The sequence below is a fragment of the Lathyrus oleraceus genome, chromosome 5, assembly GCF_024323335.1.
Source record: "Lathyrus oleraceus cultivar Zhongwan6 chromosome 5, CAAS_Psat_ZW6_1.0, whole genome shotgun sequence".
NCBI classification, from domain to species: Eukaryota; Viridiplantae; Streptophyta; class Magnoliopsida; order Fabales; family Fabaceae; genus Lathyrus; species Lathyrus oleraceus.
This window is the reverse complement of record NC_066583.1, coordinates 220,916,849-220,931,280: the sequence shown is the minus strand read 5'-3', so window position 1 is coordinate 220,931,280 and position 14,432 is coordinate 220,916,849. Positions and strand designations below refer to the sequence as shown.

The window sequence follows — 14,432 nt, the reverse complement described above, 5'->3', positions numbered from 1 at the left end:
TCTAAAGTTGTCAATGTAAAGTGTTTAGAGGGCGCTTTCAGGAAAAAGCGCCCTCTAAAGTTGTCAATGTAAAGTGTTTAGAGGGCGCTTTCAGGAAAAAGCGCCCTCTAAAGTTGTCAATGTAAAGTGTTTAGAGGGCGCTTTCTGGACAAAGCGCCCTCTAAAGTTGTCAATGTAAAGTGTTTAGAGGGCGCTTCCTACAAAAAGCGCCCTCTAAAGTGTTAGTTATTTTAAAAAAATTTGTTTGAAAAACAGTGGATATTTAATTGGTAACCTGTTCGCATGCTGCAAAAATGTAAAATTCATATTGATTTCATCCTTTAATCCAATGTTATACACCATTAATCCATTGATATATACAACATGAATCCATTTATATACAACATTAATCCTCCATATATACAACATTAATATATGATTCTTTGATCAACAATATACAACAACATATTCATGATTTAATAAAAGTACAACAACAATATACAACATATATACAACAACATCATACAACAACAACATTCCATACATATATGTACAACAATATACAACCTAGCTATATGATTCTTTGATCAACAATGAATTGACACAATTCATCCTTCATTTCATCCAAATTTGCTCTTGAGTAAGATTTGTATTCCTCAAAGTACTACAATTAAGAGAATAAAACATATTCATGATTTAGTAACAAATTAGATGAAATATCCGATAATATTAAAATAAACTCTAAGTTATTATTCCATACCATTTTTGGGATGTCTATACGATTCAACGCAATGATGTCTCTCATAAATCTCAATACAAAAAATCCGCAATCGACCGAATTATTTTGCTGAGGACACTACACAGAAAAACAAACAATATATATATAGTTAATTTCTTACAAACACTAGTATAAGCAAAAAAACAAACACTATTATAAGCAAAAATAAGATACTTAATATATACCTGAACTCTGATCCAGGTAATGTCCTTCCTATTGCGGTAATTCTTTTTCGTTCTAAATTTTATTATTGCCCTAACAAAATAAAAACGTATATTGAGATCAATCTGACAGACATAATTAAATATACAAATACACACGAATATTTAGGGGAATTTCACTTACGCGTCAACCGTCTTCTTCATATTCGGATATTTACTCCAATCACCCGATAAAGAATCGAGATAATACACTATTAGTCTCGAAAGATCCATAGCAACCAACACCCAGTGACCACTGTAAAATAAAACAAAAATTTAGATGAATGAAAATTTTCTACGTAAAAGATATACATAGATTAGAATGAAATTATTAGAAAGAAAATCTAACCCGTTGCCAGAATTAAACGGTAAAAAATACAAACTGGGTGTAGTATTATTGTAACACCCCGATAATAATAAAATAATTATTTGAATTGAGTTAATAATTTAATTATTAATTTAATTAAATAATTGGAAATTTTATTATTATTATTATTTTTGAATTATTATTATTTTGGAATAATAATTATTATTTGGAAAATATATATAAGTTGGAATTAAGGAAAAAGTCCCATTGGGAGTAAAAACATTTCACGTGGAAACAGAGAAAATCGTGAAAAGGGAAAAGGGCAGAGAAGAGGAGAAAGGAGCTGAAGAGCAAAAGTTGAAGAACGGAAAGGCTTGAAGCTCAAAGATTCGCCGGATTGTTAAGGTAAGGGGGGGTTTATCGTCGATTAATGGGTATTTTGGGATAATATGTCATGGGTAGTGATAAGCCGTTAATTTGACCCTAATTGGGATTTGTAAATGTTGAAATGTTGTTGGATGAACTGTGCTGAAAGTTGAAATTAAATCGGTATTTGTGTGAGTAATGTTTTCCCGATCGTATAGCTGTTTACGGAATCGGAATCGGAGGTCCGGAAGTTCTCCAACGGCGGAATTCTGCATTCTGCCGTGTGTTAGCGCAGGAATTGTTGTTTGGTCTGCGTTAACCGGTTAACCCAGGGTGTTAACCGGTTAACACTGTATTGAAATGTGAAAATATTGAGTTTTTGCCTGCGTTAACCGGTTAACCCAGGGCGTTAACCGGTTAACGCTGTTGCGTTTTGCCAGAAAGTGAGTTTTGCCTGCGTTAACCGGTTAACCCAGGGCGTTAACCGGTTAACACTGTTGCAGAGTGAAAAATTATTGTTTTTAAATGTGGTGTACCTAATTGAGGGTTGGCCTATGTTGCCTATGGTGTAATAGGGATAAATTCCCGCTGTTTTGAGCAGTATATGCAATATTGAAATGTACTAATATTGTGGTTGTTGTTTGGCATAATCTGACATGCTTATGTGATGAAAGATTGATGATGTATAATGATGTACATGATGCTGTGAATGTGTATATTATGCATGTATGTGTGAATGGACTGTTGTATGGCCCAGAGTGTGAGCATATGTTTATTCTTGAATTATTGTTGATGTTGCATTGCTAGATGATTAGCATGCATGGCATAGCCTTCGGGGCTGTAGCTAATTCCCATAGTGAGGAATTAGTGAGTGAACCATTGTGGGTTTGTTGTTGATGTTTGCATACTAGATGATTAGTGTGCATAGTCTAGCCTTCGGGGCTGTAGCTAATTCCCATGGTGAGGAATTAGTGAGTGAGTCACTAGGTCTCAAATGAGTGGGACTAGTGAGCTTAGTAGCCGTATCTGGAGGGATCGGTGAGCTTGAACTATATGTTCGAGAATAGTCGGTACCGCATGTGTAGGGTCTCATTGCATAAAAATATGTATGGCGTATAATATGAATGGATGTGTTCCAATATTATACGTGTGTTGTGTTGTTGTTAAGTATGATTTGAGATTATACTGGTATTGTATATTGATGTTGAGTATGATGTTTAAGCCAATGAGCTATTACTGAATGTGTATTGCAATTAGGGTGATTGATGTGTTAATTACTTGGCATTACATGTTGTTTTATAATGCTTATTATATTGATTGAGGAACTCACCCTTACAACTATTTTTCAGGTAACGAGAAATGAGTTGAGTAGAAGCAAATGCTTGGAGTCTAGTGTAGTCTCCCTAGTGGGTCATGCTCTGATAGATGTAACATCGGGCGGGAAAACTTTGACTATTATTGTTGTTGTTGTTGAACTAAATTACATGTGATGTTACATGTTTTGCATGATTGAGTTGACCTCTATCCGCTGCGTAATTGTGCAAATACTTTATATTTAAATTAAATAAAAGAGCATGATTGTTATATTGTTTAAATGGTGTGGAATGTTTGTGTGACACCCTTGGTGCACTATTACTCTGATTATATGTTTATTATTTTAATAAATTTTTTGGGGTATTTTAGAAGGGTGTTACATTAGTGGTATCAGAGCATAGTCGGTCGTGTCGAGTCGTAATTATTCTGTTTTCTCTGTACGGGATAGGTGTTGTGTAACCCTATCAGTACTTATTGTTTTAGTTTGTTGGGTTTTCAGAATAGAGATGGCTGGAAGAGGTAGAGATGATGCTGCGATTGCTGAGGCTCTGGGTATGCTGGCTGGAGTACTTGGGGGGAATCCAAATGTTGTAGGAATGGGAGCTGCTCGTCAACTGAGTGAGTTCCAGAAGAACAATCCTCCAATGTTCAAGGGAGCATACGATCCAGATGGTGCTCAGAAGTGGTTGAAGGAGATCGAGAGGATCTTCAGAGTAACTGAGTGTGCTGATAACCAGAAGGTCAGGTTCGGTACACATATGCTGTCAGAGGAAGCTGATGATTGGTGGGTTGCTACCCGCACTGAGTTGGAATCTGCTGGGAATACTGAGATCACTTGGGCTGTGTTCAGGGAAAGGTTCCTGAGAAAGTATTTTCCAGAAGATGTCAGAGGAAAGAAAGAGATAGAGTTTTTGGAATTGAAGCAGGGTAACAGGTCGGTTACTGAGTATGCTGCGAAGTTCACCGAGCTGTCAAAGTACTATACTCCCTATAATGAGGCTGCTGGAGAATTTTCGAAATGTGTGAAGTTTGAGAACGGGTTGCGTCCTGAGATCAAACAAGCTATTGGATATCAGAGGATCAGGGTGTTTTCTGACTTGGTTGACTGTTGCAGAATTTTTGAACAGGATTCCAAGGCTAGAGCAGAGAGCTATCAGCAGAGGGTTGATAGGAAGGGTAAGAATCAGATGGATCGTGGAAAACCGTATGCAGCTGGCAAAGGTTTTCAGAAGCAGAGTGGGATGAAGAGGCTTAGTGGGGGAGACTCTAGTGCTCCTGCTAAGTGTTATAGATGTGGTCGGGCTGGACATCGTGTTCATGAGTGTACCAGTGCTGAGATGAAGTGTTTCAAGTGTGGGAAAGGTGGTCACTTGGCTGCAGAGTGCCGATTGAAGACTGTAACTTGTTTCAACTGTGGAGAGTTGGGTCATATCAGTCCACAGTGTCCTAAGCCGAAGAAAGAGAATCAGTCAGGAGGCAAGGTCTTTGCTTTATCGGGTTCTGAGACTTCTGCAGATGATCGTTTGATCAGAGGTACGTGTTATATTAATGGCTTTCCTCTTATAGCTATTATTGACACAGGTGCTACTCATTCTTTTATATCTGTGGATTGTGCTGTGAAGCTTAAGTTAGAGATATCTGAGATGCGTGGAAGTATGGTGATTGATACTCCTGCAAAGGGTTCAGTGACTACTACTTCGGTTTGTTTGAGTTGTCCTTTGAATATTTTTGGTAGAGATTTTGGGATAGACCTTGTGTGTCTTCCATTAGTGCAGATTGACGTTATCTTGGGTATGAACTGGTTGGTGTTTAACCGAGTTTATATCAACTGTTTTGATAAGACGGTGATATTTCCTGAGACTGAGGAAGGGCAGAGTCTGTTTCTATCAGCCAGGCAGGTGAATGAGGAAGTGGCAGATGGGGCAGAGTTGTTTATGCTGTTGGCAACTTTAGAGGCTAAAGATAAACTAGTGATTCGTGATCTAGCAGTGGTGTGTGACTTTCCTGATGTGTTTCCGGAAGAAGTGAATGAGTTACCGCCAGAGCGTGAAGTTGAGTTCTCGATTGAATTGGTACCTGGTACTAGACCGATATCGATGGCTCCGTACCGTATGTCTGCTGTTGAGTTAGCTGGATTGAAAAGTCAGTTGGAAGATTTGTTGGATAAGAAGTTTATTCGTCCAAGTGTGTCACCGTGGGGTGCACCAGTGTTGTTGGTTAAGAAGAAGGAAGGTACTATGAGGTTGTGTGTGGACTACAGGCAACTGAATAAAGTGACGATCAAGAATCGGTATCCTTTGCCGAGGATTGATGATTTGATGGATCAGTTGGTTGGTGCGAGTGTGTTCAGCAAGATAGATTTGAGATCTGGGTATCATCAGATACGTGTGAAAACTGAGGATATTCAGAAGACTGCTTTCAGAACGAGGTATGGACATTATGAGTATTCTGTAATGCCTTTTGGTGTGACTAATGCGCCTGGAGTATTTATGGAGTACATGAATAGGATTTTCCATCCGTACTTGGATCAGTTTGTTGTGGTGTTTATCGATGACATTTTGGTGTATTCGAAATCTGAAGAAGAGCATGCTGAGCATTTGAGAGTGGTTTTAGGAGTGCTGCGAGAAAAGCAGTTATTTGCTAAACTGTCTAAGTGTGAATTTTGGTTAGAAGAAGTTAGTTTTCTTGGTCATGTGATTTCAAGAGGTGGTGTTGCTGTTGATCCTTCTAAGATAGAAGCGGTATCAAAGTGGGAAGCTCCGAAGTCTGTTGCTGAGATTCGAAGTTTCCTTGGTTTGGCTGGTTATTATAGGAAGTTCATTGAGGGATTTTCTAAGTTGGCGTTACCGTTGACGATGTTGACTAGAAAGGGGCAAGCGTTTGTTTGGGACTCAAAATGTGCAGAAGGTTTCCAAGAGTTAAAGAGAAGGTTAACTACTGCTCCTATTCTGATATTACCGAGTCCGTCGGAATCATTTGAGGTTTACTGTGATGCTTCATTGTTGGGCTTGGGTGGTGTGTTGATGCAGAATAAGCAGGTTATAGCTTATGCTTCGAGACAGCTGAGGGTTCATGAGAGGAACTACCCGACGCATGATTTAGAGTTGGCAGCTGTGGTTTTCGTTCTGAAGTTGTGGAGGCATTATTTGTACGGGTCAAGATTTGAGGTTTTCAGTGACCATAAAAGTTTAAAGTATTTGTTTGATCAGAAAGAGCTGAATATGAGACAGAGGAGATGGTTAGAGTTTCTGAAGGATTATGATTTTGGTTTGAATTACCATCCGGGTAAAGCAAATATAGTGGCTGATGCATTGAGTCGGAAATCATTACATATGTCTATGTTAATGGTTAAGGAATTGGATTTAATCGAACAGTTTAGAGACTTGAGTTTGGTGTGTGAGAGTACTCACAATAGTGTTAAATTGGGAATGTTGAAGTTAACGAGTGGTATTCTGGATGAGATCAGAGAGGGTCAGAAATCCGATATGCTTTTGGTTGATAAGTTGACTTTAGTGAATCAAGGTCGAGGTGGTGAATTCAGAGTTGATGAGAATGGTGTTTTGAAATTTGGTAACCGGGTGTGTATTCCGGATGTTATCGAACTTAAGAAGAGTATTCTTGAAGAAGGACATCGTAGTGGCCTGAGTATTCATCCTGGAGCTACGAAGATGTATCATGATTTGAAAAAGTTATTTTGGTGGCCGGGAATGAAAAGAGAAATTGCGAGTTTTGTTTATTCTTGTTTGACTTGTCAGAAGTCAAAGATTGAGCATCAGAAGCCGTCTGGGCTAATGCAACCGTTGGCTATTCCAGAGTGGAAGTGGGATAGTATCAGTATGGATTTTGTTTCTGGGTTGCCGAGGACAAATAAGAATTTTGAAGCCATTTGGGTGATTGTTGACAGATTGACAAAGTCGGCTCATTTCATTCCGATCAGAATGGATTATCCGTTAGAGAGATTAGCCGAGTTGTATATTGAGAAGATTGTAAGTTTGCATGGTATTCCGTCTAGTATTGTTTCGGACAGAGATCCTAGATTTACATCGAAGTTCTGGGAAGGTTTGCAGAAGGCTTTGGGAACTAAACTGAGATTGAGTTCTGCATATCACCCGCAGACTGATGGTCAGACTGAGAGGACGATTCAGTCACTGGAGGATCTTTTGAGAGCTTGTGTTTTAGAAAAAGGAGGTGCTTGGGATTGTTATTTGCCTTTGATTGAGTTCACCTACAACAATAGTTTTCATTCGAGCATTGGTATGGCACCGTTTGAAGCTTTGTATGGTAGGAGATGTCGGACACCTTTATGTTGGTATGAGTCCGGTGAGAGTGCTGTGGTTGGACCGGAGATTGTTCAACAAACTACGGAAAAGATTAAGATGATTCAGGAGAAGACGAGAATTGCTCAGAGTCGTCAGAAGAGTTATCACGATAAGAGGAGGAAGTCACTTGAGTTCCAAGAGGGAGATCATGTGTTTCTTCGCGTCACTCCGATAACTGGTGTTGGTCGAGCTTTGAAGTCGAAGAAGTTGACACCTCGATTTATTGGTCCTTATCAGATTTTGGAGAGGATAGGAGAAGTAGCCTATCGTATCGCCTTACCGCCGTCGCTTGCGAATTTGCATGAAGTTTTTCATGTGTCTCAGTTGAGGAGGTACATTCATGATCCGTCGCATGTAGTCCAAACAGATGATGTACAGGTGAGAGATAACCTGACTGTTGAAACATCACCTATGAGGATCGAGGATCGAGAGTTGAAGCAGTTGCGGGGTAAAGAGATTGCCTTGGTGAAGGTAGCTTGGGGAGGACCAGCAGGTGGCAACGTGACGTGGGAACTGGAGAGTAAGATGAAGGAGTCTTATCCAGAGTTGTTCGCTTGAGGTATGTTTTCGAGGACGAAAACTCTTTTAGTGGGGGAGAGTTGTAACACCCCGATAATAATAAAATAATTATTTGAATTGAGTTAATAATTTAATTATTAATTTAATTAAATAATTGGAAATTTTATTATTATTATTATTTTTGAATTATTATTATTTTGGAATAATAATTATTATTTGGAAAATATATATAAGTTGGAATTAAGGAAAAAGTCCCATTGGGAGTAAAAACATTTCACGTGGAAACAGAGAAAATCGTGAAAAGGGAAAAGGGCAGAGAAGAGGAGAAAGGAGCTGAAGAGCAAAAGTTGAAGAACGGAAAGGCTTGAAGCTCAAAGATTCGCCGGATTGTTAAGGTAAGGGGGGGTTTATCGTCGATTAATGGGTATTTTGGGATAATATGTCATGGGTAGTGATAAGCCGTTAATTTGACCCTAATTGGGATTTGTAAATGTTGAAATGTTGTTGGATGAACTGTGCTGAAAGTTGAAATTAAATCGGTATTTGTGTGAGTAATGTTTTCCCGATCGTATAGCTGTTTACGGAATCGGAATCGGAGGTCCGGAAGTTCTCCAACGGCGGAATTCTGCATTCTGCCGTGTGTTAGCGCAGGAATTGTTGTTTGGTCTGCGTTAACCGGTTAACCCAGGGTGTTAACCGGTTAACACTGTATTGAAATGTGAAAATATTGAGTTTTTGCCTGCGTTAACCGGTTAACCCAGGGCGTTAACCGGTTAACGCTGTTGCGTTTTGCCAGAAAGTGAGTTTTGCCTGCGTTAACCGGTTAACCCAGGGCGTTAACCGGTTAACACTGTTGCAGAGTGAAAAATTATTGTTTTTAAATGTGGTGTACCTAATTGAGGGTTGGCCTATGTTGCCTATGGTGTAATAGGGATAAATTCCCGCTGTTTTGAGCAGTATATGCAATATTGAAATGTACTAATATTGTGGTTGTTGTTTGGCATAATCTGACATGCTTATGTGATGAAAGATTGATGATGTATAATGATGTACATGATGCTGTGAATGTGTATATTATGCATGTATGTGTGAATGGACTGTTGTATGGCCCAGAGTGTGAGCATATGTTTATTCTTGAATTATTGTTGATGTTGCATTGCTAGATGATTAGCATGCATGGCATAGCCTTCGGGGCTGTAGCTAATTCCCATAGTGAGGAATTAGTGAGTGAACCATTGTGGGTTTGTTGTTGATGTTTGCATACTAGATGATTAGTGTGCATAGTCTAGCCTTCGGGGCTGTAGCTAATTCCCATGGTGAGGAATTAGTGAGTGAGTCACTAGGTCTCAAATGAGTGGGACTAGTGAGCTTAGTAGCCGTATCTGGAGGGATCGGTGAGCTTGAACTATATGTTCGAGAATAGTCGGTACCGCATGTGTAGGGTCTCATTGCATAAAAATATGTATGGCGTATAATATGAATGGATGTGTTCCAATATTATACGTGTGTTGTGTTGTTGTTAAGTATGATTTGAGATTATACTGGTATTGTATATTGATGTTGAGTATGATGTTTAAGCCAATGAGCTATTACTGAATGTGTATTGCAATTAGGGTGATTGATGTGTTAATTACTTGGCATTACATGTTGTTTTATAATGCTTATTATATTGATTGAGGAACTCACCCTTACAACTATTTTTCAGGTAACGAGAAATGAGTTGAGTAGAAGCAAATGCTTGGAGTCTAGTGTAGTCTCCCTAGTGGGTCATGCTCTGATAGATGTAACATCGGGCGAGAAAACTTTGACTATTATTGTTGTTGTTGTTGAACTAAATTACATGTGATGTTACATGTTTTGCATGATTGAGTTGACCTCTATCCGCTGCGTAATTGTGCAAATACTTTATATTTAAATTAAATAAAAGAGCATGATTGTTATATTGTTTAAATGGTGTGGAATGTTTGTGTGACACCCTTGGTGCACTATTACTCTGATTATATGTTTATTATTTTAATAAATTTTTTGGGGTATTTTAGAAGGGTGTTACAATTATCGCCGGCCGCCATGAATCTATCAACTAGATCATTCTTTACGGATGTTGGATTTTTCGTTATTAACGTTGCGTTGATACGGGAAGCAGCAATAAAATTGAAACGGTTACACAATTCATTTTCCCGCATCAATGTTACATACATATACCTTAAATAGAAACATAATAAACATTAGACTACTCATTGAAATGTGTAAATAAATTGTTCAACTAAGTAAATTATAGATTGATCGGAGTACCATATGTATGTATGAATGACAGCGATGCCCAATTCGGTGTGTTCAAAAAGTTGTTGGAAGTCCTCCTTTCCAATTATTTCGAAATGAGCAGCTCCGAAAACACCTTCATCAAAATCTATAGTACGAATGGTCCCGTGCATAATATCGGACTCATCCACCATTTTCTCAAGACGCATCATAATTTGAGATTTTGTCCCGGACGTCGTTGGAATATCCTTAGCAGCGCTTTTCAACTTTCGACCGGGAACCTAAAAATTCATATAAAATAAATCATGACTTTTTGTGATGCAACAGAATCGTTGCGTATATAATTCAATGAGTATATATATTTGTACCTCTTTTTGAGATGCAACCGACTCGATGCGTCTTGAAATCCCTTTACCAACTTTATGTGTGGGTCTTGTAGGAGTCTAACATTACCATGTAATAAGGATTGATTAAATATCACAATTGTAGCTGAATTGAAATGTGAATACTAAATATTCATAATCATTTAGAACATATATACCTCGGCATCAGGGAAAATTAGATCTGACGGCCAACCAACAAAGGATCCGACTGCATCTCGCATCAACGTTGTCTCTGAAACAACGTCAGGTAATGGTAGAACGGCGTCCGTATCTAATACAAGGTCAACCGAAACTTTCATAAATCCCACCGGGAGGGGATTATGGTGAAGTAATTCACCCGAAGTATTGTGCACTTTTCCCTTGCCAACCATGCGATAAGTTGGTGACGATAGATATAGCTGACAAGGTGGAATGCCCTAAACCAATAATAAATGTTATTGTTAACGTGTATATGTGTCAAGTAAAAAAGTGTTATTTTAATTTCATAATAACATATATAATTACCTCGGGAAATTTCGGTTGATAATTGATACTAGCTCGGTCACTAGTATCTTTTGCCTCAGAGGCGCACCTTTCCTCTCTATACCTTGCATTCTCGATTTGCAGTTGGAGTACTTGTGCCCTTAACTCCGCCAAGGTCTCCATCACCTCTTTGTTGGTAGGATTTTTTGTTTTTGGTTTTTTATAAAATGACGACGGAGTCACACCAAAACCCTTACCCCTCACAAGACCGGAATACTCAGGAACATTTAGTACTCGACTAAGTACGCTCCTGCAATCCTGGACCTCGGTTGAAGGTACGGTTTGGGATAAAGTCTCCTGAAATATTATTAGAGGAGATTAAAAATGAATTATATGTCTAACAAAATTTTCGATATAATTAAAGAAATAATGTTACATATACTTACACATTCGTCATAAACATTTTGGACCGCTTCAACGACAACCCCATCCTTCCCAACCCGAGCAGCCTTCCATAATACGTGCTCCGGAAGAGATGTTGCGTCACTTTTCTCCTCGGCTAGCTACACATTGAATTAGATTATAAGATCATCAATTATAACATATTGTGACAATGTATAAGCTCATAGCATTTGAATATACTCACAATTCTTTGTTGTAACCGTGCATAACCCGTACGCCCTTTTTTGTACGGATACGCGGGTTTTGATGCCCTTTCCCTATTTTTGTCGCTTACTTCCTGGATAAAAAAGTTTAAGGCATATTAGAACCAAGTAACTTAACAATTGTATAATACCATAATTAATAGACATTACATGGAATTTTTCGTTTCTTCATTTGGCGACAAAGTTATCCCATTCATCGGCTGAAATAATCTCGGCATACTTCATTGGCCGTTCTCCTTCAACAAATTTTCCTTCCTCATCCTTGAGAAATTTGTTGCACAAAAAGGATCGAAATCCTCGGAGTCTTTTTCCGGCCAATTGAATACAATATTTTTGCCGGCTTTCATCGATGTGAAAGGATCTCTAAAAAACATACACATGGAGTGTGTTATTATAAAGTAATATTATAACAATATATGGTCAACAAATAGTCAACAAAAAAAAACATATAACAATATATGGTAAGTACCTGTATCTCCGACCATATTTTTTCTTTGCCAACCTTCAAGTCCGGACTTCTCCAATTATCACATGTAATCGGAATATGTTGTCGAACAAGGAAACCAATGTAACTTGCCAACATTGAACCATTAGGCTCAATTAGTTGGTCTTCAGCACTCCAATGCACTTCAAATTTTACACCCTTGTCTCTTGCACGAATGATTGACTTCATAACAGTCAATCCTCGTTTGATTTCTTTTTCAACATTGTTACGTGATCCATTCTTGTCATGGGTATCGTCTTGGTTAGCCATTTTATCTGTAATATAGAAATGATTCAATAAGACCCAAGTAAGACAATGATTCAATACGTGAACACATTCATATACCTTCCATTTCTCATGCAAAAGACCTACTGCATGCAAAAGACCAATGCAAACTCACACACACCTACTGCATGCAAAAGACCAATGCAAACTTATGGTGTTTGGAACATGAACAAACTTGCATCCATAATCATCAAACTTCCAAGCACAAGCTCAAACACACTTCAAATGATATCAGTTTTCAATCAGAAATAAAAAACTCAGTTTGCCCTAAACAACATTAATCAACATAATGCACAAAATGTAAAACTAAGTTTAGAAAATGCCCTAATCAAACACATGAAGAAAGTGAACGGTAAAGATGGAGAAGAGAAATACCTTCAAGGTGACGGTAACGATGGAGAAGAAAGTGAACAGTGACGGTGGACGTGAACGTGAACGCAACAGCAGAAAAAGGCGACGGCGACGACGACGGTGAGGGAGGGAGAACGAACGGAGGACGAGAGTAATCGCAGTAGACGGTGGACGCAGTAGAGAGAAAACCCAGTTACGTAAACGAAATAGCTTGTAGAAAGGGAAAATAAAGAGACATGCGGTATATGTTATAATTTTAATGTTTACTAAAGGGGACCTTAGAGGGCGCTTTTGTAAAAAAAGCGCCCTCTAAAGGGGGCCTAAGAGGGCGCTTCTGAAAGCGCTCTCTAAGGCTTTCCAAAAGCGCCTTCTAAACTGGAAATGTACATGGACTTAGAGAGCGCTTTTTTAAAAGCGCCCTCTAAGGGTAACCTTAGAGGGCGCTTTCACTAAAGCGCCCTCTATTGTTGTCCCTCCATTTCCTCATTATTTTTTTTTGACTTCACTTTAGAGGGCACTTTTTTACAAAAGCGCCCTCTAAAGGGGGCCTAAGAGGGCGCTTCTAAAAGCGCTCTCTAAGGCTTTCCAAAAGCGCCTTATAAACTGGAAATGTACATGGACATAGAGAGCGCTTTTTCAAAAGCGCCCTTTAAGGTTACCCTTAGAGGGCGCTTTCAATAAAGCGTCCTCTATTGGTGTCCCTCCATTTCCTCATTATTTTTTCGCTTCACTTTAGAGTGCGCTTTGTTACAAAAGCGCCCTCTAAAGTGCGCTGTCTATTCCAATAGTATGCTCCTTATTTTTTCTCTTCACTTTAGAGTGCGCTTTTGTAATAAAGCGCCCTCTAAGGGGCGCTGTCTATTCCAGTTTTTGGCGTAGTGATATGATTGCATATGTTGATTTTTCATGATACTTATGATTAGATGTGATTATGTGGTTGCTGTCACGACTTGGGTGTGAGAATATATTATGGATAATTTTGTAATGAATGTGTACATAATGTGTATTCTTTATCTTAGCATTCTTTACACTATTTATATTGGTTTTTTGTTTCTCACCCCTTATGTTTAAATGTTACCTTTACACGGGCATCGCGCAAATACTCAGTAGTAGCATTGCTGAAGTAAGTGGAAGGTAGATCTTGGAGTTGCTTCCAATAGTTTGTCGTTTTCTTTAGTAGGTCTTGCTCTGGTCATGTAACATCGAGCTAAGAACGTTTTCTTTCACTTATTCTGTTTTGTTGAAGTTTTTATTTATGTTTAATGAGATTTTAAAGTTATGGCGAGTTGAATATTACAACTCTTTTTGTTGCTTTATGAAAGTTTAAGTTTATGAGACTAAACGTCATGGATTGCAATTATTGTGTTTAATTGATTTAATAATGATTTTGTTACGATGATACCCTAAGTGAAGGTGAGCATGCGATGACATGTGTTATGTGAATTGTTGTAACCCGTGTTACAGAGCATGATTTGTTTTTGATGTGTGTGACACCCTAGGTGATCATAATTTTTATTAAATTATGCATTAAATTGTGTGCGGGGTTTAGGGTGTTAACTCAACATAAAGTCTCGTTTGAGGAACTCTAATTGGAACTTCGCAGAGGGGTATGAGACTAAATCACTCCGTCCTTTATAAAATTTGTGTTTGAGGGATTATGTACTAATATATTTGTAAAAAATACATAGGAGCCGACACAATACTCACTAAGAGAAACTGGGCAATGCCTGTCGCCCAAAGCAGGACCCCTAGCCACCCTTT

The 14,432-nt window shown here is 38.5% G+C and overlaps 1 protein-coding gene across 1 annotated transcript; it reads right to left on the bottom strand.

The window, feature by feature from the left end:
* Positions 1–505: 505 nt before the first annotated feature.
* On the bottom strand, positions 506–1,256 carry LOC127083096 (uncharacterized). Its single transcript, XM_051023333.1, has 4 exons — positions 1,103–1,256; positions 943–1,012; positions 740–835; positions 506–643 (listed from the first exon to the last, which is right to left on the bottom strand). Exons 1-4 carry the CDS (start codon positions 1,189–1,191, stop codon positions 551–553), a joined length of 348 nt encoding a protein of 115 aa, XP_050879290.1. The 5' UTR covers positions 1,192–1,256; the 3' UTR covers positions 506–550.
* Between the last annotated feature and the right edge of the window lie 13,176 nt (positions 1,257–14,432).